The 27,232-nt window shown below is 40.2% G+C and overlaps 1 protein-coding gene across 5 annotated transcripts in view; it reads right to left on the bottom strand.

Moving 5' to 3' along the window:
- Window positions 1-2,324: 2,324 nt before the first annotated feature.
- Window positions 2,325-27,232, bottom strand: part of TBC1D30 (TBC1 domain family member 30) — a 54,486-nt gene continuing 29,578 nt past the window's right edge. For 3 of the 5 annotated variants that reach the window (XM_065641634.1, XM_065641669.1, XM_065641644.1), the window contains 12 exons: window positions 26,402-26,463; window positions 25,945-26,010; window positions 22,305-22,430; window positions 20,616-20,801; window positions 17,682-17,850; window positions 16,038-16,206; window positions 13,000-13,105; window positions 7,374-7,486; window positions 7,069-7,208; window positions 5,229-5,435; window positions 4,964-5,020; window positions 2,325-3,653 (listed from right to left, as the gene is read on the bottom strand). In XM_065641634.1, the coding sequence (XP_065497706.1) occupies window positions 2,875-3,653; window positions 4,964-5,020; window positions 5,229-5,435; window positions 7,069-7,208; window positions 7,374-7,486; window positions 13,000-13,105; window positions 16,038-16,206; window positions 17,682-17,850; window positions 20,616-20,801; window positions 22,305-22,430; window positions 25,945-26,010; window positions 26,402-26,463 (2,180 nt within the window). In that variant the 3' untranslated portion in view covers window positions 2,325-2,874. The remainder of the gene's footprint in view (window positions 3,654-4,963; window positions 5,021-5,228; window positions 5,436-7,068; window positions 7,209-7,373; window positions 7,487-12,999; window positions 13,106-16,037; window positions 16,207-17,681; window positions 17,851-20,615; window positions 20,802-22,304; window positions 22,431-25,944; window positions 26,011-26,401; window positions 26,464-27,232) is intronic. The other 2 variants (XM_065641662.1, XM_065641653.1) reach the window with 1 other exon arrangement.

Below are 27,232 nucleotides of genomic sequence, written 5' to 3'. Positions count from 1 at the left end.
GCATCTCCCTTATGAGGAAAGGCTGAGGGAGCTGGGTCTCTTTAGCTTGGAGAAGAGGAGACTGAGGGGTGACCTCATTAATGTTTATAAATATATAAAGGGTGGGTGTCACGAGGATGGAGCCAGGCTCTTCTCGGTGACAACCAACAGTAAGACAAGGGGTAATGGGTTCAAGCTGGAACACAAGAGGTTCCACTTAAATGTGAGAAGAAACTTCTTCTCAGTGAGGGTGACGGAACACTGGAACAGGCTGCCCAGGGGGGTTGTGGATTCTCCTTCTCTGGAGACATTCAAAACCCGCCTGGACGCCTTCCTGTGTAACCTCATCTGGGTGTTCCTGCTCTGGCAGGGGGATTGGACTAGATGATCTTTCGAGGTCCCTTCCAATCCCTGACATTCTGTGATTCTGTGATTCTGTGAAAATGCAGAGGTTTCTGCAACAGAGTCCCACCACCATGCTTCCCACGGTCCCCAGTGTGGAATGCCACCCTTCTGAGCACAGCTGCATCACCAGACCTCATTTGCTGAAGAGATTATCTAGGGAAAAATAATTGGAAACTTCTCTGGAATTTCCTGGTTTTCTGGACCTTGTCTTCATGTTCCACCTCAGTACCAAGTTAAGAAGTTGCTTTTGCTGTGTGTTCAACAAAGATTTCAAGTAGAGAGTGAACATCCTTTGAGGTACTGAACAGCTAAAATGACATTCAATTTTCTCATCTAGCGATACTTAAAATTTCCCACAGCAAACAGCATCAGACTAATGCACTGAGTCGCCATCATTCCTTTGCCTCAATCCTAGCAGCCCGAGTACAAGCCCCTCAGAGCACGCTGGTCGTTATTGATTTGGTCTGAATCGCTAGAACTAGTATTTTATTGGCATTGCTTCCCCCAGACAAATATCTGCAAATTTTCCATTGCTTAACCACATCTTAATATGCTGAAAATTCATGCACATACTTGTGACATCTAAGTAGACTTTGCAGAATGACAGTCCTTTTGTTTTTCAATATTTATTGTTCAGTATACAGCTGCATGATACACTGAAGCTCAGAAAAACTGGGGAGAATGATTCACAGTAAGATTTTGAGAAGTTCATTTCTTCTAAATCAATCAGAAGCAATTCTCATACAGTCTGTGATCAGTGACTAAATTCTACATTATTTTAAATTTACTTAGCGCTATAAATAATCATTAATGACAATACTACTACAGCCTGAAAATAAGGTAGGGGCAAAATCTGATCTACTTCTGCTTTATATTTATAGTGTTCGTACTTGTATATTATTTTATATGCATACACTTGTATAAAACAACAACAAAATAAAACTGTCCCCACAACAATAAACAGAGTATATTGTACAGCTTATAAGTTATGGTATACAGTAAAACCGATATCACATCCTATAGTGGGGGTACATTAATAAATAGACAATGATATATTAATTTTCAAATTTAACAAAGAATTTTAAAAGAGGAAGTAGGATATTATATACAATGGGGCTGATTCATCATTACTGCTTTTATTCCAGCTTAAAATAATGGCACTTTCATGTCATGTGAAACTTGGAACCAATAGGGTAATGAATCACAGTCAATACACACAATTCAGCAGAGCTGTAATATTTTCAGAGAAACCTGAACTTTTTGGAGTGCTTGATTTTGCAGCTTTGTAGTTGAATTATTCATATTTAGTTTCTCTGCCTGCCTGTTTAATTCATACATATAGAAAAAAAAAAGTACTTGTCATATGGTATTTACCAGCTTTGCTTTTTAAGTAAATACTCAGCTTATTGCTTTGCCATTGCTCTTCCACACCAAACCAGAACCAAGTTGTGGGAGCGCACGGCTGTTTCAGAGGTCCATCCCACTTATGTAGTGGCTCATGTGTTGGCTTTTAATTATAAGTGGCACCCTAAGTATCTAATCACTCTCTAGAATTTAAAACCCTAAACTACTTTGGAACATTCATATATTTTACCTACTGCCAAGCTGGCAAACATGATTTAATTACAAGTCTGTAATCTAGATAATAGCTTTTAAATCCACTGAAGCAAAGATGTGCCATAATATTCATACAACTACACATATAGTTGTACCTAACTCCTGATTTTGCAGTGCTGCAACTCTCCAGTAGTAACAGAAATGTATGTATGTACATATGTAACAGAAAGAGAGAAAACCAGTCTTGTGGATGGACTCATGCCTGCTATTCTCATGCTCACCAGTTACATTTATATCAAAACCAGTATGAGCTGAGCAGAGGACTGCTGTGGGAAGAGAAGCACAAAACACTGCTCAAGAACGTCTGAAGCCAGATGGCCAATTGTTGGACACAAAGTGATATTTTTTGATTGCCAGGGCTGCTTGTGCTTATGTTGGTCAAGGCTTCTCCAGCTTCTCCCAGAGCATGGTGAGGAGGTCTAACAGGAGGTCTAACGGGGAAGCTGCGCAACAGCCATAGAAACGGTGTCACCTGTCTGCTGCACCAGACAATTTGCCCTTTGAGGTTTGAAAGAGACAGGAGGCAGCCATGGGGGGCTGAGGGGTTAAAGGCAGCTGGTGATTTTATGTCTGAGTTAAAGAAACGGTATGCTTCACACTGCAAATCAATGTTTATTTTACCACAGAACAACCAGAATCCACAATAGGGTGCCAGAGTGCATCTTCACTAATCTATCCCATAATGACACAGGAGCACAATTTTCAAAGACACATATTTATACATCTGGTAACCACTTCTGTCCCCATTACTTAGATCAGGAACAATCTGGGACACACATACACACACACATTAAAAAAAAAAAAAAAAAAAAAAGAACAAAAACAATACAATTTTTTTCTTGCTGTTAGAAATAGAAGTGCCAGTTAAGTACGTCATCGTTTCCTGGTCCCACTATTGCCACTGGCAGACTTATTGAAACTTCTGCTCATTTGTGGGAAGTGTACAGTTGGCGTTCTTTCAGTGGGGCCATACAACCCTAAATTCCTGGCTGTGGCTGACTTTCGAAGAGGCTTGACACTGGGAAAAGGATTGAAGACCTGTGGCCTTGGGTTCCCAGGCTGGGGAGATTTAGCCAGGTTTCCACTGTCACTGGATGAGCTGGAGGACTCTGATAAACGCGGCTGGCTGGCCTGATGGGACGTTGACCCAGCAGCGCTGTTATCCGAGGTGAGTTCCAGTGCTTCCAGTTTTAGCTGAACCACTGACATGTTCGTACTGCCATCCACGGAGACTGGCTCAGAAGGCTGTCGGTCACCTTTTCGAGTAGTCCTGTCATCCAAACCATCCCCTTCTCCTTCTCCAAAGTCAGACTGTTTGGAAGTCTCCTCCTTTGCACCAGAACTATTTGTTTTACAGCTCTCGCTCTGCTCATCTATTAGTCCTACGGTGTCCCCGTAGCCCAGCTGCCCTTTGGCCCTCGCAATATTCTTTCGATGAACTCGTATGTGAGTGCGCCATGGAGAGTTCAGTTTTGGTTTAAGATCTTCTTGGGGAATGGGAGACAACTTCCCTGGAGCGTGACTTGGGATGTGAATAACAGCATTTCTGAGAGACCTGTTATTCAATTTCATCTTCTTTCCTAAAAGGAGGTGGTTTATCACCGGGGAATGGTTTACCTGAGAAGGGAGGAGGCTGGTAACTGGCCCTTTGTCTGAAAGAAAGTGTTTAAAAGAAACACAGTATTGTTAAAGAACAAAATAACTTAATGTTCTAAGGATCCACCACCAAATTTGATGCCTTTCTTGAGGTATAGCAAAGGTTTCTAGGACTGTTATTAAAACAAACAAACAAACTGAATTTCTCTTACACCTTGGAGTCAAACACAAAGCTCTAACTTCTGCAATAAACATTTCATGCCCTCCCTCCCTGCTTCTTACCTATGGGTAAGTCCTGAGCCACAAATACCATGAAAATAAATCATAACAAAAATAGCTTCTCAATTTCTGGAAACGCACTGTAACTAATAGCTTAACATTAATATTATTATATTAACATTAATATTGGCTTCTGATTCTCTTCCAACTGTGGGAGGCAATTCAGTCCCTACACAAGTCAGTCAAATAAGCCTCTCCATGAGGCTTGTGTGACTGGAGAATGAACCAATGTATTTTTAGTAGATAAACCACACCAACTCTTTCTATTAGGTCCTCTTATTAAACCAGAGCAGTACACTCAGAAGTAGGTAATTAGATGACAGTTTGATTCAACAACAAACCCAGCCCCATATCATGATTAGTAAGATTAGAAAGGTTAGTGTTTGGAGAGTAGGGGTTGGCAATCCTTGGGAATCGACATTTTCCTGTTTGCACGGTTTCTGCTGGCTACAGCCTTTGTTCAAAGTAATAATTTGCCAATATTAAAAAAAAAATCCTCACAAATTATGTTAATGGAAAAACTGCAGCTCTAGGTATTCAAATGCTCCTGTTAGGACAAGTTTAGACAATCTAGAAGAGGAATAAAAATTCTCCACAGTGACCCATCTGCATGGTTCAGAGCTGACTTAGAAAGATGACACCTAAGTGGGGAGGACTGAGTGGGGTAGGCTGTGTTCAGCTTGCACACCCACCGAATCCTTCACCTGCGCTGTGCACGTGAACCCCATGCTGTTGCATTTGCCAACTGCGGAAACAGACTCCGTAACACGGAATGCTGAATAACGGACTGATGTCCAGCTCAATCCTCACAGCAGTATCCTTAAGCTAGGTGAACTGTCAGCCACAATGGGACATCTCAGCCAGTTCTTCAGCTGCATAATTTGCCATGATGGGATGATCTCAGAGGAGTGAGGATAATATGGACCAGATAGGAATGTACCTGCCACTTGGTCTGAAGTGTACTCATCTCCTTATTTCCCTTTTTCCAGTGCATCAGTACGTCAATTCCAAGAATGCCAAAGATTTAAAGTTTTTAATCAGAGAGATCAACACATTGCACCCAGATAGCAAAGACACTTTTAAATACCATTGTTCAGCTGGTCCCTGGGACCTAAAAAAATCCCAGGGTCGTCATCTTCAGATCCTGACAAAAGAAGAAAAACCATCACCTTCTCATTTACAATCTGTCTGTACAACACGGTACCCACTTTATTACTAATGTGTTATATATTCCATCAGTCTCTCTTGCTTTGTCTATTTGGTTAAATATAAAATAATGTTATTTGCTTTGTCTCCTATGATGAAGATAGCTTGTAATATATCAGTAAATGAAGCACGTTTTGCTGTGTTACCTGCTCTGATATACACGTGATGAACCTGCTGTTGTTGCTTCTTCTTTATCCTAGAATATTGCTTTTTCAGTGCATTAATATCAGTGGTCATACGCTCCATCATCATGCTGTTAAAAGTAGCATGATACTCGCTTCGGCAAGAGTCTATTGCTCCTGGACTTAATTCTGCAATGTTACTGGAACCCAGACTTTGTTCGTCATTCTGATCTGCAGAGAGAGGGAATAACATGGAGATGAGGAGTAAACTGGGATACTCAAGAGTTCCACAGAATATCTACAAGGGATGTCAATGTCTGGTTCCTATTCTTTTACTTAACTGTAGTCTTCAATTTTAAAATTATTATAATATGCACGTTTAACAAAGCTGCACTATTTATAGTAAGAGCTATTACATTTCTAGAACCACTTACTGCTTAAGAACAGCAAGGGTTTGAGCGGAGTTTAAAGAAAACAAAACTCAATTAACATAGCGATGCTAAGTTACAAGCACAGTTCTTCAATTAGCCAAAACTACATCAAACCATCACTGAAGTAATTCAGAAACTGATTATTAAAGACACTCCGTTTGTCAAAGAAGAGGCTAACAGTGCAAGTTAGCAAATACAGTCAAGCAGGCCTGAGGTTAAACAACCAACCTAGCAATACCAGCAAGAAGTATCAAGAAACAGTTACAGCACCCCAGGGAGAAAGCTGCTGGTAGCAGCAAAAGGGATTGAGCACAGAGCAGGGAACTCCGGAGCATCTCTGATCAACAGCTTCAGAGCAACAGCAGCAGCGCAATTTATTTCCACAGCTGTTTTTGCCACCAAACTGGCACTCCGGGGTCAAGGGGATAATTCTGTTTCAAGGGATGTTTGTTTGTCTTTGGCTTAGTTTGCAACAGCAGTTTGATGTTCTGACTAAGCGTGAGCTTGAAGCAGCAGATAGAGACTCACAGCCCCTCAGGAAGGGAAAAAACAAAACGCCGCAGCAATCAAGAGGCAAATTGCAGCTTACAGGTCTCAGCAAAACCAAGCCACAAGTATGATGATGTGTAATCAGATAACAGTGACTGTCTACACCAGTCTGGGTTTTTTTGGGAGGAGGGTGGGAGTGGGTTGGGGATCAATAACTACAGCCTCTCCCACGATATCATAAAAATCACTGCTGATCCAGTACCATTTAATAAAGGCTGCTGCAAGTTAAGAAATTATCTGCTTTTCTTGTATGGATCAGAATTTTGTTCTGCTTGTAGAGCTTGCACAAGTGAGTGTACAATTCCATCAGACATTTTATTTTAACATGGAGGGTTTTGAAAAATAGTGACATTTTGCCATAACACCCTAAACCATACCCAATTTTTAAGAAAATGTGAATGTACCCAAAACATGCAACAGTCTGAAGGTTTGGCCGAAAGGGCAGTGAAATGACCTGCTGAATTCACTCGTGGCTGATAGGTTTCAATACTAGCCATGCGTATGCTAATAACAGTCAGGATTATTTATTACATGTACATTCTTCAGGAAATGCTGACTACCCAACAGCTTTCTTGGAAATAAGCATGGATTTAGGGTGGACATTTTCCACGCATGTGCTTCTTTTTTTGTGGGTGGGCAACACTACAGGGTTGTTTTTTTAACTATTACTATAGCCAAATCCTTAACCCACACTGTCGTTTACTGTATACATACAGCCTTCAAACTTGACTTTGAAGACATCTTCGTGGACCACAGAGCACATCATTTGGTACCTGCAGTAATCTCTACGTGAATATAAAATACTATTTTCACAGCAGCTTTCAGAGGAAGCTACAGACGATTTCTGCAGACTTAAGTACATTTTCCAAAATGAACAGTCTTACCTTTCATCTGTTTTTGGTATTTTTGGAGCTCTGGTGCCAAAAACCCACTTAACGGTCCAAGACAGCCAATTGCATTGGCAATTGAGTCTTCATCATCTAGGTCATTCTCCTCATCACTGTCTCTGGTTCTGCCTAGCCTTCTGTCAAATGGGAACGTAAGAGAAATAAGAAAGAGACATTTTGAATGTGATCATTACCAAATATCTTTATATTCTCATACCAGGGGGGATGTCACCTGTCTTTTCACTATCTGTGTAGGGTATATAATAACCCTATATCCCATAAGCAGAGCATTTCAAACTTACCCTGAAAGTGAAGTTGACTTTACTGCTGCAGGAAAAGGAGTAATGTTGTACGTGTATTTCTCCCTTAATTCTGCCAGTTGTGGGAAGGGAAACTGAGCCATGGTATAAACAGTCTAGGGAAAAAAAAAAATGCAGCTTTTAAAATTTTTGCTTTAACTAACAGGCCCACAAAAGACTCCTCCATGAACAGACTTTCAGAGTCTTGCAGGATCAAAGGCAGCACATTCTCAACTGCTGTAAGAAAATGGAAATGGTCTAGTTTTACAACTCAGTCAGTATTTCTTGTAAGAAAAATAAAGACTGACTGACTCACTAGAAAAATACATAGTTCAGAAAGAAAAAAAAAATGGAGCTGATAACATGGGAGGTAGGGCCTTTTTCAACTCCTGTACTTAATAATCATTGTCAATCCTCTCCTTGCCAGCACATGAGAAATCCTCCTCCTCCATTATGATTTCACTTACATAAATGCATCACTGAGGTTTTAGGGATCTTCCAGAAGACCTATGTACCTATGTTTCTGCTCAAGTATTCAGCAAGGTATTGACACTACCATAGACAGGAAGGAGCAGATCCTCGCTTCGTGTGGACTATTAACAGATCCATCACTTCACCTCAGCAGCCCCAAGAGCTTGTGTAAAGGAAATCACTTCAACACAAAAGTTACGGCCAAAGAGGAAGGACCCAACATTATCCAGCTAACTTTTCTCCTCTCAGTTTCTGGTTTTTGATAGTTGTTTTGTGGGGGGCAGTTTCGTGGTATTTTTTTGAAGGAGTAGTTGTGGTTGGTTTTTTTCCAAATAAATTTGTTCTATGCTGAACAAAGAAAACTTTTTGCAACTCTGAACTCAACATGCAGTCCCCAGAACTTAAAAGAATGCCACAAAAAACTCTAATACATTTTATTTACTTCAATCTCAGAGTTAAAGAAGACAAAGAGCTGCAAAAGCATTTGCTTTCAGTATTATTTTTGCTTTAAGTCATTTTGTAATAACAAAATGTGTATCACCAGCCAACCTATCATAAAGACACATCGCATTCATTGCAATATCTCTGCTGATTTGTTCTTATCTATTTTAGTTGCCTTTTTCCCCCCTGCTTTTGTACACTTAGAACTATTCAGGACATTCAAATAACTGACACACAATGCATTGAGAGTCTCAACGTCAGAAGTAAAAAGAAAAAATAGCCAAAATATAATTTCTCAGAGTTTATCTGAAATATTATAGCTTTTCCCCATCTTGAAAATGAAATGCCTTCTGAAAGACAGCAATGTAAAAATTTCTCATTAGCTATGACAGGAAATCTTCCCTTATTTTTTTTTTTCCTGTGCTACTAAGTCAGTGACATTTTCACAGGCAAACAGCCCCAATTAAGATAAAAGGAAATTTTGAACAATTTCTACACAATCTATTATTGAACCGTGCCTTGTTTGTGCCAAATACACTAAGGAAGATCGCGAACATTGATTCAGTACTAGACTTTTCCTAACAGAAGAAGAAAAAAAAAAGTTTCACGAACAGCAATACTGTAAGCAAGGAGGATCGGGAAGGACACTCCTGGCTGGACCAGGCACAGGGCAATAGTGCAGCTCAACAGGCTTTTGCGTGAAAATGCCTTTACAGCTCGAGCCATATGCAGACTCTAACACAAAGAGGATGCCTAAAAAACCCAGAGCATGAACTGAGGCTCTGCTGCTCCAGGAAAATGCTACTGTGAAAGACAAATATCGTCTGGGGCCTGAACGGCGATATCCCGGCAGTCTACCAGACGAAAGAATTTTATGATCTGGAGAAAGACCTACCTCTGGCCCAACGTGTCAGCCTGTTTGTTTGATCTCCACCACACTTTCCTGTATTATTTCCCCATATGTCTCAACTCTCTCCCTTCATAGAAAACGAGGTGTGTCTGGAATTTATTTCTGCTCTTTGCGTCAACAGCCTTTTCAGGTAACTTGTTCCATATGCTGGTTACCCTTTAAGTGAAACAGTCGACTCAGAGTCCTCCATTTACTCCTTGCACCTACTGTTTTATATTATGGTTTTAGCTTTTGCCTGTCTCCAATCTGTGTCTCTTCCAGATCCTGTGCAACTTCTTTCATTTACCATCCACATTTTTAGCTTAGTTATTTGCTATCAGTTTATAACTGGAGGCCTCGCTTGCCACCTGGGCACACACAGAGAGATTTTATGCTGATGAAAGTTCCAATGGAAATTTAAAAAAATACTGTCAATCAACAGCAGTGGTCTTCTCGCAACAATGCTTCAGAGTCAGAGCATCCTGCTCCTAGTTTGCACACAGCCTTGGATGTGATTTGGTTAATTCTGGTGAAACTGTGCCAGAGGGAAACAGTCTACGTATATGAAGCTTGATTCAGCCAAACTTATCTTATTTAGGGCCATAAGGGACAGATTCTGGGAACAAGACAAGACACAAGAAAAAAACCTCTCTTCTCACCTTAAGTCAGTAGCATTTGTCAATCCTTTGCCTTACACTAAAGATGCAAAGCCACCTACAGCCTCATCAGAACACCATACAGAAGGTGATGGGCTGTGGTTTCCAAAAGAGGATCAGCAGTTTTGCAGACAGCTCAGCCACACTTATCTCAAGACCTGCCCCACACTTCTTCTCTTTGCACTTTCAATAAGAAAACAAAACAAAAAACAAAAGCAAAAACAAACCCAAAAGAAAACAAAGTGCTAATCAAGTAGAAAGTTAAAGGTGAACACAATCAAACCAGGGTAACTGTCTACAGTAGATAGTCTAAAATTCTAGGGTACTACGGAGGGATTATCCCTGTTCCCCTCCACCACAGCACGCACAGAGGGATGACTCTCCTTTTCCCATTTGCTTCTCATCTCCTCTATGCTGCAATCTTTTGAGGCATACAAACTGAATTCATGTAGCTGCTTACAAAAACGCTCACTTTCTGAGAAGGCATGAAAGCACATACTTAATCTAGCGCACGCTGTCTGGAATATCTGCAGACATCTGGCATAAAGCCTTCTGTCTCCATGTTAGAACCAAAGTTTATTAATAGGCCAATAAAATGATAATACTGAATACTGTATTTGTTTAAATTCTAGTCCTGAATACATATCTGGTTTAGCATTTGATGTGTACAGCACTTACCCTTTATTTACCTAAATTGTTCCACCTGAAAAAGGAGGAAGCCGTAGGATTGCTTGCTCCTCCAGGTCCTCCGCACAACACTCTAAGAACTCCTGCCATGCAACAGCCAAATCTGCAAAAGCTTTAAGCCCTCAATGCCAGGTACACATACTGTCTGCATGGGAGGGAGGCGTTTTTAATGATAAACGTGTAACAGCTATGAATGCTGGTGGAGAGAATGAGGACAAGAGTCCTCTGAGCTACTTTAGACATCTGCTCTGTCAACACTTGCCCCTGAAAGATCAGCCACAACTCCCAAAGGAAACAGACCTTTTAGAGCACAATTTGTTTTCTAGCTGTGGAGAAGTGCCCTTTACTCTTCACTGGCTTAAGTGAGCCTGGACAGGTAGTTCAGATGCAAATATAAGTGTTGTGCAAGTCTAAAGAAAGGCGAGCTGATTGCCACCAGCAACCTTTACTGAAATGGGTGGGGAAGGCCAAGTAGGATATTAATCCTTTCCCGTAGTAGGATACTAATCCTTGAGCCACCTTGTAAAAAGTGTTACATGTAAATTCACCATTCTGATTTGGATTAGGGAAAAAAAGAAGGAAAAAAAAAAAGAAAAATAAGAACATTTTGAAAACAGTCTAAACATCTCTGGCTGACTCCTCTGGAAAAAAGTAAAGCAATTTAAAAAATGGTGTCTTCAAGCAGCCTGGAGCCTTCCATTAATGCAGTGGTTTATATTTCTTTATTTTCTGCTCCAACACTGAGAAAATTGTCCAAATGCGGCAGCCAGACACATGGTACCATTCATATCTCCTAATGGTAAACTCTGGTAATGCCTAATTCTCTCTGGTACAGAGAGAACACCTCAGATGGAGAAGGCTACCCTGCCAGGGCCTGACTTTGCCTTAAAGAACGTTACCTAAACTACAGCATGGTTTCTTCAACTGAGAGGACACACATAAACCAGTCACTCTGCTTGTCTATGCAGAAAACTAAAACCAGCCACATTCTCCATAACAATGGCAATGTTATCCTGCCTTAATGTTCCTGTCAGTGTCACAAAATACACATGTATGCTTTGAATACACAAATACTTTGCACCAAGTGCTTATTTTTTACTGAAGCACATGACTGATAATTTAGTATACTTGTAATTGCAACAGTTAAAAAAACATAGACATCCTTCCATCCCTCCAACCAGCAAGTTATTGTATCTATGCCTTATCTCTGTTACACACAACAGCGAAGAAAGAAATCCACACTGAGTCACTAAAGCCCACTTCAGCTTTCCCAACATTATTCTTTGTCACAAATGCCACATATTGATTTCATACTGCACTTGAGACCAGGAACTGAAACACAATGAATACAGGGAGGCATCATCTTGGGCCACCTTCCTCTTGCATCCTCAGTCTCTGAACTGCCTTGTGAGAAACCTTAACACCTATTTAAACAGCATGGAGTACCTCTGAGCAGCTGTATTGCCATTTTTGAAGCAAAACAAAGCCGCAGTGCTCACCTCTCTCATTCCTCGAGCTCCCTCATTAAACATAACAACAGCAGTAACAAAAGAAAAAAATCTGAAACCGATCCTTTATTTCAGACCAGTACTTCACCAGACAATCTGAAGTGTATTATGCCAGACAGGCAAGTTTTGCTTCCAAAAATGGGTAACACAAGTCATTTGTTAACTACTGTAATAAACACATCCGACTTCATATAGTGAAACTGACTTTATTTTCAGATTAATTATGTGCTCTGTATTTGCACCCATTTAATCACTGTACTCTTACTCATCAAAAGCAAAGTTCCAGAACCGTAGCATGAAGACTTCATAAAACATTTAAGTAGACAACACCTCAAGGATATCAGAAAAAAAAAAAAAAGAATTGTAAGTGCATATCAATACAATCACAACTGTAATACTAAAGGCCTATTCCCAGAACAATGTGGATCTTTATTCTCAGACAATGACGTATGCTTTAAGAATTCAGGGACTGCAATTATCTACAAATGTCTTTGTTTATAATTCACTGACAACTGTTCATGGCTTTTTTTTTTTTTTATCATGAAGGATATTTTTTTCCCTTCTCACTTGATAAACTCATCTCCCAGTGTCTGCAGAATGAAAAGGACACAATGTAATAAATAACTAGCCAAAACATAGAACACCCTAAAAATTATGACTACTAAAAGATTCTACATCTTGCTTGTGTAAATCCAACTGGACACTGTATCACAACAAACTCTGAACTATCAACATACAACCAATTTTTATCAAATGAAGCCTAGTTGTTCTCTATACTTAATGTATAAGATAAGATTTTTGCTTTAACTGCAGGTCATCTCTTTGTTTCACTGACATGCTAGCTCAATTCAGTTACCTTAAACTTGTATTCTTGGGAGAGTTTAGGTTTCTGCAGTATCTGAACAAAAATGTAATGTTAGAATCGGGCACCTAACGGATGCACAGAAAATACAAACAATTATATCACAATTACTCACCTGCATGAGTTCGTTGCTGTCAATCAGACTGTCTTCCAGCATCTCCTGGGTCAGCTTGCCCATGGTACTGTAAAACTCATCTGCAGTTTCACAACACTCTATTTGCCTACATCAAAATACATGTTGTTTTTTTATTTTAATGTAATTATACACCTCCAAAACAAAACTGAACTTTCTGTCATCATGAAATGTGTGTTTCCATTAGTCACCTTACTTGCAAAGTTTACTGCAATCCTCCCTACACTTCCAAATAAAAAAACACTGTGCACATCACATTGGAAATACCAGTGCAGCAAAAGGATGTACTGAGCACAGTTTACTGTCCTGACTGCTTATGGTAAAGGATTCATGTGTGTCCAGAGAGGTTATTCCCTGTGTGCCTTTCACTTCTACAACACAAGAATCAATAAATCCTGCCTCCTACTAGCACAAGGGAGCTCTCCTATCAGCTCAAAAAGGAAGCACAAATATTTCTTGACTGCCTCATCACCTGTTCTTTGGGCGAATTCACTGGTTGAATTGTGTTTGTGTCAGATGGGAAGATATTCGCTGGCCAGAAAACATTCAGATGGAGTCCATTAAGTATAGATGTATTTATACATGTCATAGTATTCAAAAGAGCTGAGCTCACATAATGCAGAACGAAGGAAAATTCACTCATATCCTGCATACTTGTGAAAGCTATTTCAAAATTAAGAGATTAAGCTGGTTTATATTTTTTTACTGTTGATGTTGTTTAGGTGTTGTTTTTGTGTTGAGGGTTGTTTGGGCTTTTTTTTTTTTTTGGTGGAAGGTTGGTCATTTTGTTTTGTTTTTCCACACTTCAGATTTCTAAAATCAAAGAATCACCCACAGAGTGTCAGCTAGAGGAAGAGATATATGAGCAATATATTTTGTGAGTTGCTGTTCTACATACATTAGGGTCAGGCACTAAACATCCTCTCCTGTCAAGTGAAAAGTTTGTATAACTTCTATCCCAAACAAGTACACTGCTGGCTGCATATTGTAGCCTCCCCTGTAAAATACAGCTGCTGTAATGATCAAAAAAGTACATGGTCTTTTTTCCTAAGGATTAGAAAAGGAAGCTTCCCTTGATCTTCACTGTCAATCGAGAACAACCATTGAACTATGAAACTCCTAATGGAATCTCAACATAGTTTAGCTAAATGATTAAGCAGTAAAAAGACAAAGCATAGAAGCAATGGCTACGTGGCAAATTGTCACAAACTTTCTGCTTACCTTCCCTGATACCTTCAGTCTCTCATGACCTCCACACATTGCTTTCTCTACTGCACCTATTTTTAACCCCCCCATTCCTTCAGTGTCCCTCAAAACAGAAGCATGATTGAACCACCCACATTTTAGGAAAAGCACTTCTCACCCCATTTGCATGTCTAGAAAGATAATCTTGAGAAGCATGAAGATCATGAGACCATGATCACTGTTCCAGGCCCCACTTCTTTAAATCCCCCTGTTCTATTTCTAGCGGAGAAGAAAGAGGAACAAAATCACAATCTTCTCCCAGCAAAGACATAGTGCCCCATCTTTTACTTCCTCATCTCACTTGATATCATTAATCACAAGCTTACTGAGTTTCAATTCTTGTTCAGTTTTAGCGACTCATCTTCTTCTGGATCTCCAGTCACCACCCCAGTGTCCCTTTCTGTTAATCACCCCAAATCTGCCAGATGATCCCTTCCCCACAAACGACAGTTACAAGCTGTGCAGTGTGATCAGCTTATTCTTTTGCATCTATTCTTACAGATTTCTTCATGCTGTTCTCTCCAATTTTTGTAAAACATGTTTCATTCTTGCTTTAAGTTTTATTGCAAAATCTTCAAAGCAGTGACTTTTTTTATGATGTTATGAGTTGGAACATTTTTAATTACAGCTTTTAAGTGCACAGAGACCCGCTGCAATGGACCTTTTATCTAAAGGTATAGTACAAAGTAATAAAGCACAAAGGGGACTACATGTAGCTTAATCCTAATGCAAATGATTCATGCAAGTTTCATTCATGAGCTGAACAAATAAAGCTCTCAGGAAAGTATTCTAATTATTATTCTTCAGATAAGAAATTAAATATGCTGAGCAAAGTCTCTTACAATGCTACTGGCCTGCAGTGCTAAGTTATTCAGCCATAAAAAAAGAAATTAAACCTCCAAAGACAGAGCTGAACATAAATCCCAGTGGTTCAATCTCAGGGAAAAAAGGAAGATAAGTGTTAATAGTCATCACAAAAAAAAAATTATGCAGCTGCTAACATCAGCTGAAAAAAGCTTCCAGCTGAACTAACATCTCCTCGACCTGTCACAGCTCACGCTTGCCACTGAAGTCAGTGACAAAACCCATTTCTTCAGGAGCACTGTACACTCTTTGGAATGCAAATATTTGCTATGACAGCAGAGGAGTTTAGGAGAATTAACGACCTCTTGCATTTTGTCCTATGTGGTGAGTTTCCAAGGCCATAAAGGACTCTACAGAAACTGGGCTGGAAAAGTGCTTAAAAGCAGAGAAAATTTGTTTGCAGGCCTAAACAGAAAAGAACTGTGTAACACTAAATCATTCCCTTAGTAACACTGAACTCTTTTCTGGGGTATAGCCAATGGGCTCAAATCTTTAAGTCTCCTTAAGTGAAAATAATAGAATTAACATCCTCAGCTTCAGGTACCCAACTAAATTACCCAGTCTCTGTGTATCTTTCCACAGAGTATTTACCAGCTCCCTCAGAGGTCTATGTTCTGGAAAGACCCACCAATCTTTTAGCTTATCATGAAGACATTATACACAGACAATACAAACAAGTGGAGACATTTCCTGCAGCAAGGGTCAAGTCATTATCACGCCCATTCTGACACGTCAGAAGAACATGTTTTTGGGGGAAGCCACAGAGACACTTTGTGTAGCTTTTTCAAAGCAGAATCATTCTCCTAAAAGATCGAATCTTGTTTAGAATTGAGAACATGCTCTTCAGAGCAACATAAGTTACACACATTGCTCATACTGAAAAGAAAAATCAGATAAAAATGACCACTTACTCTCCTAACTTTGCCCAGATGGCCAAAGCTACTCTCAGTATAATTTCAGAGCCTTCAAAGAATACTGAGTCCCAGATCTTCAGAACTGTATGGTTAGGCAGGCAAGTGGCAAAGAGAGTCAGAAACCACTGCATTGTGAAGACATTTGTAAGTGGGGGTTCATAGCCTCCTGAAATTAAAAAAAAACCAAAAGCTTTAAGTAATTGTAATTTACTATTATTTTACAAGGAGTATAAACCGTGTACTGAAATCCACCAGCCATTTTAGTACCTCTGTTATTGCTCAAAACTTACCTAGCCTTCAGCTGCCCAAAGATAAGCTGAGAAAAAGAAGGACGGAAAAATGACACACTTAGTTACCTTTCATTCCGCTGCACTGCAAAAAGCTCAAAGCAGCAGCATCAGTTTTGGACTGTAAACTTTGAAAAACACCAACCACCACTTTTTTTTTTCCTTGTATCAGAAGGACTGTTTTTCCTTCCCCAAAGCCATATAAGCTAAAAGCTTTTATTAAAAAAAAAAAAAATAGGCACTGCATTTCTGCAGAAACTGATGACACAAGAAGTCTTTACCAACATGAAGTTTAAGGTGCCTGCCTCACTGCCTCTGTAAAGTCTTATTTATTAATTTAAAATCCTAACGTATTGCCAGCTAGCAGAGGTAACTGTAACACATTGTTTTCCTTTTGTCAAGTTTCAAAGATGATTTAGTATTTCAGCCTGAAACTCTGAAGTTTTGCTTTCTTGTTATGCCCAGAGGACACTTTGTCCATCCGAGCACCAACTGATGCACTGAAGGCCACGACCAAAGAGGCCGCTGCCTGTGAAAACACTTTCAAACAGCAAATATGTCCTTGCTACCCTTTGTTTGGTTTTATACAGTTTGGGCACAGTCACAGTGTATTTACATGGACCACCATAGCAGCTCTTTTCTAAGATCCAACTCAGGGTACACTTAGGTCCCAGACTGAGATAAACAAAATCAAAGCAAAACCCAAAACACAAATCCAAACAAAAAAATACTCTCTCTGAAAGACTCCTAAATAAATAAAAGAGCTGTATCTTCTTTAAAAAAAGTCTGGAGGGAAAGCTATACCAGGAAAAAACCAAAACCAACCAACCAACCAACAAAACCACCACCCACACACAAAAAGCCAATTTTGAGGCAGTAACCCAAGAAGTACCTCTGAGTTTCACCACCTGTGTATTGCTAAGCATCCAGGTGAAAAAAATAATACTAACCAGCCACCACTGGCTCTCACATTGTAACTCTTCCCAGAACAGCTGCATTAGGCAGCAACTACAAGCAGCAATGGTAGGATGGGTATCTTGAGCTAAGGCAAGAAACAATCTTTTCAAGGTAGCGCTTGTACTAAGCTCTGTATTACAGTGTTGTCACTCCATATATTTCACGTCCTTGTCAACAGGATTCTGTTAGCAGTTAATGGTGAGAGCAAATTATTTCCCCTTTATTTTTTCCCAAGAGCACCACCTATTTATGTTAACCTTCATCTTTCACTTTAACAATTTAAAACACATATTCTAAGCAATAAACTCATGCAAACATTTAGAAGACTGGTTTTAGACCAGTGGTCAGATGAAACAATAGTAAAAAGGAATTTAATAGCATTTTCTGTTGAACCTACCTCCACTTTCTCTGTTAGCAGCTCTTTGCAGGGTGTCTAAGTGCTGGGACAGTTCAGGAAGCTTCATTCGTAAAAGATCTCGGAAAACCGCCATATCCACAGAGAGAGCGCGGAGATTATTGACAAAATAGCTATCAGGAAGCACTTTATCAATTAGGTAAATCATGATCTGTGGGGAAAATGAAATACAATCATATAGGACTTACAGAGCCAGCTATTTTCCAGAAATAACAGAAAAACAAACAGAATTTTAAAGTTCTCTGTTCAGTAAAGAATGGCTTGGAGCGAGTGGCAACACATGCCTCTGGTGTCTCCATTTATATGGGGAGAAAACATCATAATTTTAAGCATCCACAGGTACTCTAGGTACCCACAAGCAACAGAAGCGCAAAGGCCTCTTGAAGCTGTCCAGCATTTATGAGCCACTAATGACCAAAATCAATCACAGTAAGCTATGCGCAAACTGGAAGCATTACTGAAACCAAAGGCCACGTTTGGCACTTCTGATGCTGTACGTGTTCATGAGATTCTCCATGCCATTGGAAAGTTCCGCTGTCCTTTCTCTGCTTGTTAACTGCCACAAATCGTCTTTTTTCCCCTCTCCAAAACGCAAGATACTGTTCTTTAAAAAACATTCTCCACACATTTTACTGTGATGTGTTACTGTGTGCTGCACTTCACCTTGTCACTTTAAAAGGTGCTAAATAAAGCAGCATGAGACATTTAAACTGACATCTGTTTCAAGTGAGCTCACTCAGCTACATGGGTGGTAATATATTAACCGGATACTGTCAAACTTTGAAGAATGAACAAATGCAACAAGGAAATATGCAGAAGTCAATGTATACCACCAGCCCAACAGAAGATGCTGGCCTTCACTTCAGGATCTTTTACAATCTCTAGGGCTTTTAATCCTGCAAGACTATCCTACAAACTGTACCCAGAGAGCCCGCATGCGGTCATCCCGTTTGCTTCAGCTCTCCATTATGCCTTGGTTACAATTTCAAACCAGCATCGTTATCTGTTTCATATGGCCTCTAATGCTTGAGAGGAGCACGGCACCTTTCTATCCAGGAGACGATCCTCCTTCCAGTCCCTCTGTTTCCACAAGATGCCCACAAAAATAGCTTGGTAGACACTGGACTTCCATGAGCACCACCTTACACAGTCTTACTGCTTCCTTTTCTCTCCCAGCTGCTTGTGACCGCACACCACCACTTGTCCTTGCAAGATTTTTTGGGGCAAGAACAGTCTTCTTTTCCATGTTTTAAAGCATGTAGATCAGTAGTTGATAGAGACAAATCAATAGCTTTTACACATTTTTGACGGCTTTTTTCTTGTTTTTGTTAAGTTTTAAGGATTGACATAAATAGATGATCAAAACATGGTACACAAGGAAGCTGGAGTTTCACATTTTATCAGATGCATTCCCTAGCCTTTACTGAATACCGGGACACCTCATCGTCTTTTAAAAACATGCTTTATTTTGTTCACATATATTTCTACCAATAGAAGAATAATATAACATTAACTTACAACTATGCTATTTGTGTTATCATTAATTTCTTACAACATAAAACACAAAACCCTGAAGAAACCATTTCGTAAAGGCTTTTGCTCCCTTCCCACTGAGTGATATTACTTCAGAAATCACAGAATCACAGAATGTCAGGGATTGGAAGGGACCTCGAAAGATCATCTAGTCCAATCCCCCTGCCAGGGCAGGAACACCTAGGTGAGGTTACACAGGAAGGCGTCCAGGCGGGTTTTGAATGTCTCCAGAGAAGGAGAATCCACAACCTCCCTGGGCAGCCTGTTCCAGTGTTCCGTCACCCTCACTGAGAAGAAGTTTCTTCTCACATTTAAGTGGAACCTCTTGTGTTCCAGCTTGAACCCATTACCCCTTGTCTTACTGTTGGTTGTCACCGAGAAGAGCCTGGCTCCATCCTCGTGACACTCACCCTTTATATATTTATAAACATTGATGAGGTCACCTCTCAGTCTCCTCTTTTCCAAGCTAAAGAGACCCAGCTCCCTCAGCCTTCCCTCAAAAGGGAGATGCTCCACTCCCTTCATCATCTTTGTGGCCCTGCGCTGGACTCTCTTCAGCAGTTCCCTATCCTTCTTGAACTGAGGGGCCCAGAACTGGACACAATATTCCAGATGAGGTCTCACCAGGGCAGAGTAGAGGGGAAGGAGAACCTCTCTCGACCTACTAACCACCCCCCTTCTAATACACCCCAGGATGCCATTGGCCTTCTTGGCCACAAGGGCACAGCGCTGGCTCATGGTCATCCTGCTGTCCACCAGGACCCCCAGGTCCCTTTCCCCTACACTGCTCTCTAATAGGTCATTCCCCAATCTCAGTTATATGAGAGCACAGAAAAGAACAGAAATCTTTTTGCACCACTGAAGTCTATTCTGTTTCATTAGCATGTAAATTGTTTTGAGAATGCTTTTTTAAGCAAGCAGCTTCAGGTATTTACCAGTTGCAACAGATACTTTCTTCATTTAAAACATTTGTGTTTTCCTAGAATTTGCTTTAAAATGCAGCAGACGCATTAACTGCCCCACATGCTACTGCCACACAAGAGGCTGATAATGCAATCTGAAGGTTTCAGCTATGTATGGTGTCTGAAGGCAGATTTGGGATTACAGGATAAGACATTCTACAGTTAGTAGCAGTGTTCCCATTTGTTTTTATTATGGCCAAGCCTTCATTTGTTTCTGTTTGAAAAAAAATTTAACAGTGATAACATTCCAACTGTGCGTTTTAGCTCAGACAGGATAACAAACAATCCACAGATATAAATTGGTTGACTCTTTTAAGTCCTGTTCTTTTAGGCTGTCTACAAAATTCACACACTGGTTTATTCTAAAGTTCACCAACTAAAAGCCATCTTCAACACCAAAAAAAAAAAAAAAATTACTCACTTTCAGGGCATCCCCTTCATTGCCCTCCATTACTTCTAGAATAAGTGCAGCGAGTATGTTAAATCCTTGACAATAGCCAACAGATTTATTCCACCTGGCATAAGCCAGCAAAACGCGTTTTAATACCACTCGATCTTGCTCTGCCTCCTGGCCACAGTAAGAACTGCAACCAGTTCGGTGAAGGTCCTTTACAGGAAAAAAAAAGAAAAAAGACAGAAAAAATGTGCGTTTTCCTTCCCCCTTTAGTTCTCCTGTCTGTCCCAGTTCTCCTCCCACCTCCACCCTCCCAATACATATTCTCAAAGTTGATGACAATGTTTCTTTTTTAATCTGCAAGCCTTTAGCACACTGACGAGAAATAGGTTCAGCGAGCTCTTAAGTAAACAAGTTACCTAAAAGATGTTCCTATGAAGTTGTCACAGAAGGTATTAACAGATATTTACGTTTCAAAGAGGCAAGACATAACAGCTGCTTAATTGGACAAAAAAGAGCAACTGTTTTTAATCGAAGTATAAAAGAACTGGCAGGCAACTAAGTTTTCAAAACAAAAAAACCAAACCAAAATGAACAGAAACAAGGATCTTGAAACTGAAGTGATTTTTAAGTGAAATGCAAAACGTACTACAATTTTTAATATTCCATGAGTAATATCTATAAGCTTAAATAACCAAGTACAGATGACAATTGTAATAATCAAGAACATTAAATATTTTGCTCTGCGTATTCTAGTTAAGGTGACACAATCTCTCCTAAATAGAGTAATACCTCCTGAATATGTAAATAGACTATTTAAGTCACCCTAGCAATGCAAATCTGTTAAGCTCTTCCGCAAAACTGCCCACTGCTTTAAATATTAAACATTAATCAGCTGAGAAACATATATAGACAAAGGTGTTTCACTATCATAAAATAACTGAAAAATGCTCAATCGCTGTCTTCTGCTCTGGTTGGGCTCCCTGTGGCTTTGGGACACGAACGCTGCTGTCGGTTTGTGCTGAGCCGGCGTGAACACTGATTTCTGCTCCTTGCTGTGCTACGCGGCAGGCAGGAGCTCACTGTGATCTTCTTTTCCATTACCTGCTTTAGCTCCTGCAAATGGTGCTTGACTATTTTCTCCCAGGAACTTAATATTAGGGCAGGGGGAGCAGAGTGAGTGGGTGGGAAGGGCAGTGAGAGAGAAACATGAATTAACTTCCACCTGCAGAAACAAACCTTTCTATTTGCCAATACTGTTTTGTGTTTAGCTAGCATTTTCTCCCTGCAGCTCTGTTTTGCCTTTTACCTTTCAGACACAAATAGTTGATCTTAGGTGTGTTTCTAATCCCAGCAAACATTTGTGTTTATTTATAGGGAATAGAAGGGAAAAAGAGGAGAGAAAAAAATCCCACTTATGTTACTCTGTCTCCATGAAACTTCAGTGTTTCTTTTAAAATAAGAAAGCAGAAACTGAGGAAAACAAACAAACAAACAAAACCAAACAGTAACAGCATTTTTTTTTTCCCCAGTTAACACTAACCAGACCAGTGCAGAAGGATCAAAAAAGCTGAAGAAATATTTTGGTGGGCCAAAGGGAATTCAGGTGTAATTTTTGCCAAAGCAGTAGCAGAGAACAAAATAAATCCAAATTCCACCTAATTAAAAAAAAATCACTTTTCATTAAAAAATTAAAATAACAAGTTAGCTGGCTACCTTTACTATCTGGATGCCCATGGAGTCATCATCAGGATTACTTCTTTCATTGAATGTGAAACGCATGGTTTTATCCCAGTCAATGGCTATACTGTGTAAGTACTGATCAGCTAGGGTCAGCCAAACCTAAAAAAATACACACAAAGCAAGACAACAAAATTAATTATTTTTCTCATAAAATATTAACAGTTTTCATATGTACTGTTAGATGAACCTCATCAGCTTCACCTATATGAGATCTGCTGTTAGGCTTGAAATAAGCAGAACTGTATCTAAAACAATTTTTGCGGAATTAAAGTAGGTGGAAGCCCACCCTCCTGCAAGGACTCTCCTGGTCAGTTCAGCCCTTCTAACCTCATAACCGGCAAGGAGGTTTATAAAAAGGTAACACTGCTGCAGGCGTTCCTCAAACTCCACCATGGACTCATCTCCTGGAAACCCCACAGAAGAAATCTAGTGGTGCTTTTCTCTACCAGAAGTCTCTTCTGATCAACCTTGCAGAAGAAATAGTATCTAGTATTAAGCATTTGGGACTGATCTGACGGTATCACTTGGATCAGAGCAACTTACTCTTACAAGAGGGCTTCCTAAACTGCTGGTGCTACAGGGACTTCTAAACCCAAACATTTGGACAATTTTTAAAGCCTAATAATTACCAGAGCATATTTATGCATCTGAAAAACAAAGGCTGGACCTTTATTAAACATTTGAAAAGGTACCCAACTATGAAAAACATGACAGGTCATACAATGACAAGAAGTAACAATAAAGGATCTTTATTGGAAAGAAAATAGAAAGAAATCATGAAAGTAAATTGGTTGAGTTTTATATCGGCCGTTAAATCACTCAAGTGAGAAAAGCAATTCAGACACTTCCCACAGACTTAAACACTTAGATAGCTGTGTGATGAAGGAATTTATAGACAGCTCCCAGAATCTCACGTTTTCTGCATTTAAATGTCCCTTCCCACACTTTTTCAAAGCCACCCATGCGGAGGAATGCCACTGTTCTGCCTCCCAGCAGCCTCTGGCACTGCTGACACCCTACTGATGTTGTTTGACTGGATTCTTTATCTCTGCCAGCCCAAGAAAACAAATGTCACATGCCACAGCAACAATGTAGATGTCACCCTGCCCCTTCTGCTGCCAGCAAAGGAGGCAATCGACACGCTGCCCGCACAAAATGCTTCTTTTATTTTGGTATCAATCTTAAAATCATTGGGAAACCAGGGAATGGCAGTGAAAAGACCACATCCCTTTTCTTGTCACTACTTCTTTGGCTAGCATCATGTGGTCACATGTGAGCAAACACAGAGAAGGGCAAAATGAGAAGGAGAAGATAGAGATCCGAGCTGCATGACCATAGAATCATAGAATAATTTTGGTTGGAAAAGACCGTTAAGAATATCAAGTCCAGCCGTTAATGTACCACTGGCACTAAACCACGTCCCTAAGAACCTCATCTACGTGTCATCTCCAGGGATGGTGACTCCACCATGTCTCTGGGCGGCCTGTTCCAGTGCCTGACAACCTTTTCCATGAAGAAATTTCTCCTAATATCCAATCTGAACCTCCCCTGGTGCAACTTGAGGTAATTTCCTCTTGTCCCATTGCTTGTCAGTTGGGAGAAGAGACCAAACCCTCCATGCTAAAATCTCCTTTCAGGTAGTTGTTGACAGCGATAAGGTCTCCCCTCAGCCTCCTTTTCTCCAGGCTGAACAACCCCAGTTCCTTCAGTCACTCCTCATAGGACTTGTTCTCTAGATCCTTCACCCTCTTCCTTGCTGGTGGCACAGCACACCCTCAGCAAGTCTGCTGATGACACAAAACTGGGAGGAGTGGCTGATAAGCCTGAGGGCACCTTGGCAGGCTGGAGAAATGGGCTGACAAGAACCTCGTGAAGTTCAACATGGAGAAGTATAAAGTCCTGCACCTGGTGAAGAACAACCCCAGGCACCAGTATCCACTGGGGACCACCCAGCTGGAAATCAGCTTTGCGGAGAAGGAGCTGGAGGTCCTAGTGGACACCAAGTTGACCATAAGCCAGCAATGTGCCCTTGTGGCAAAGGCCAACGGCCTCCTGGGCTGCATCACACAGAACGTTGCCAGCAGGTCCAGGGAGGTGATCCTTCCCCTCTGCCCAGCACTGGTGAGACACACCTGGACTGCTGGGTCCAGTCCTGGGTTTCTCAGTACAAGAGAGATACAGAGCTACTGAAGAGTCCAACAAGGGATCACTAAGAAGATTAAAGGACTGGAGCATCTCTGCTATAAGAAAAGGCTGAGAGCTGGGACTGTTCAGCCTGAAGAAGAGAAAGCTCACGTGGGATCTTATAATTGTATAGAAATACCTGAAGGCTCTTCTCAGTGGTGCCCAGTGACAGGACCAAAGACAATGGAAACAAACTGAAACACGGGAGGTTCTGTATGACTGTCAGGAAACACTTTTTACTGTGAGGGTGACCAAGCACTGGCACAGGTTCCCCAGAGAGGTTGTGGAGTCTCCATCCCTGGAGATATCCAAAAGCCATCTAAACACAGTCCTGGGCAACCGGCTGTAGGTGGCCCTGCTGGAGCAGCAGGGTTGGACGAGATGACCTCTAGAGGTCCCTTTCCACTTTAACCATTCTGTGGTTCTATGCCCTCTGCTGTTCACATACCACAGAAAAGTTCCTGAGAGACTAATTGGTGTGTTGGAAAAGAACACTTCAGGAAAGAAAAAAGGCTGTTAGATGGATGTAACGATACACCAGAGTCATAGATTAAAAATAAAATCATAGTGGTGTGAGGAAAACAATGCTGCTGTAAGTCTTCTATTGCTTTTTACAAATTGGGGAGAAGGAAATGGCTTGGTTTAGAAAGACTGCAAAAAGAACACAGGAAAAGAAAATTTATCAGATGCATCAAAAATATATGGAACTACATCTATTTTATAAAGCTTTACAAATATTCTTTTTATTAAAATTGCATGTTTAAAGTGAGATCATGTGAATTATTTAGTTTCATAGAAAAGATGAATAGACATACCTTTTTTAGGCTAGGGAACTTGAAGCGTTGTTAAAGAAAGCAATAAATTAAGTTTAGCAAAATCCCAGGGGACTCTTTCCTACAACAATAATTTGGTGCAATTTCCCATTAATGGCACACTCTATCATTCTACATCACTCCTGACTCTGAGCTTCCCTAATTTAAGCAATCTGCTGTTCCCCCATCAAATGTTTCTACAAGCATTCTTGACAGCACCAGCATCTATCAACTTCACCTTCACAAGAGCCACAGCCTACAATGGAGATTTGCTCTCCTTTCAGTTGATCTTCAGCTGCGGGGGCAGCTTCTCTGATGCAATTCCTTGAGACTGACAGAATGAAGCAGTAACATCTGCACCAGAATAAGTTACCAAAGCCTCAAGCAGAAAGAGCTCAACTACTGAAAACACCATCTTTACCTGTCTCCTCAGTCTCTCCAGCTGCCCTGTGAGGTTATCACTGATTAATGTAAACTGGGAAAGATCCCCAATACAACTTGAACTTAAAACTTCCAAATATTTGCTAAAAACCACTCCTAATATTGATGTCATTCACCTCTTCTCTCCTGAGAAACTGACAGGCAACGTGTCCCACAAAGCATACAGGTCTACCTACCTTTCTCCGCCATTCTTTCGGTATGCCTGTCGGCAATCTGGCCACTGCTTTGAGTGCATCATGCCACTAAAAGCAAAAACATCAAAAAATATACAAAATCCACCACTAGTTTAATGCAACAGTATGGCAACATTTACAGCACTGCAGACATACAGGTTCATTTCATTTTACTGCACACATTTCGGAGTTTAACTGCATAATCCACTCACAGGGAAAATATACATTAATTACTTAATGATATAACAAATAATGTTCTAGGACACAAAGACTTATGAGATATCTGAGTAAACAATGAAAGCCTATTACATTTTCCAAATGCTAATGGAACAGCTCTTGATGCAATTGCAAATAATATTCTGACATTATGATGACAGATGCACTTTTAAACTAGGGCAAGTACCTTGATTGAAGAGAATCCAGTCCTTCACAAACTCAAGAGAAAAATGAATCAAATTACCTGCTGAAAACCATTTTGACCTAAAGATGGTTCAAGAGTGAATTTCAATTTTGTATCAACTCCTAGAAATAAAAAGAAAAAAAGTAATCACAATCATTCTTTTAATTTAGTTCAGAAGATAAAAATAAACACGCAACTGAAATAAGAACAAAAGATTTTAGCTACATGTTTCAACAACTACATTTCAACTTGTTTCTGTGAATTTTTGTCTTCACAGTGGATTCAAGGCACATGTTAAGTAGTACGTGGACAAAATGTTTGTAAAATGCAATAATGCCCTTTTCAGTCTAATGATGTAGTTCTGCACAATTCATTTCACTAAAAATCATGGAGTTCACTATTCTACAAACAATATTTGTACACTGCAAACTATGATATGCATCCACACACACACACCAAAAAAAATATATATACAGAGACAAAGAGTTTCCTTCCATCTGTTTCAACTTCTTGACATTAAATCGCTCAATCCTAATTTCTAACTTTGCAGTGCTAAAATTATTTTATTGCTTGGAATAGAAATTTTTATATAATTCCTCAGAACACAAAGCACATTTGGTCAGTATTCTCATTTAAGCTTAGGTTTTATTTTGGCCGCACGAGCAAATGATTTTAATTGTTATAAAGCATGCCTGCTAACAGTCTGTAAAACACGGTGTTACACAAAATGCTACGATCTAAAGTTTGGCTGATGTTTGGATGCTGATTGTGTTGCTGGGTACGCCAGAACAGGTAGAACAGCAACACTTCACATGGGATTTTCCAGGCCGCGTCTTGAAGGGTCAAGTCTTTGGTCCATCAAGTGCCGCTGTCCAGGGTGGTGGTGCTGAA

The sequence above is a fragment of the Caloenas nicobarica genome, chromosome 1 (genome assembly GCF_036013445.1).
Source record: "Caloenas nicobarica isolate bCalNic1 chromosome 1, bCalNic1.hap1, whole genome shotgun sequence".
In the NCBI taxonomy this organism is placed as follows: Eukaryota; Metazoa; Chordata; class Aves; order Columbiformes; family Columbidae; genus Caloenas; species Caloenas nicobarica.
Note: the sequence above shows the minus strand (reverse complement) of the source record. Positions and strands in the feature narration are given on the sequence as shown.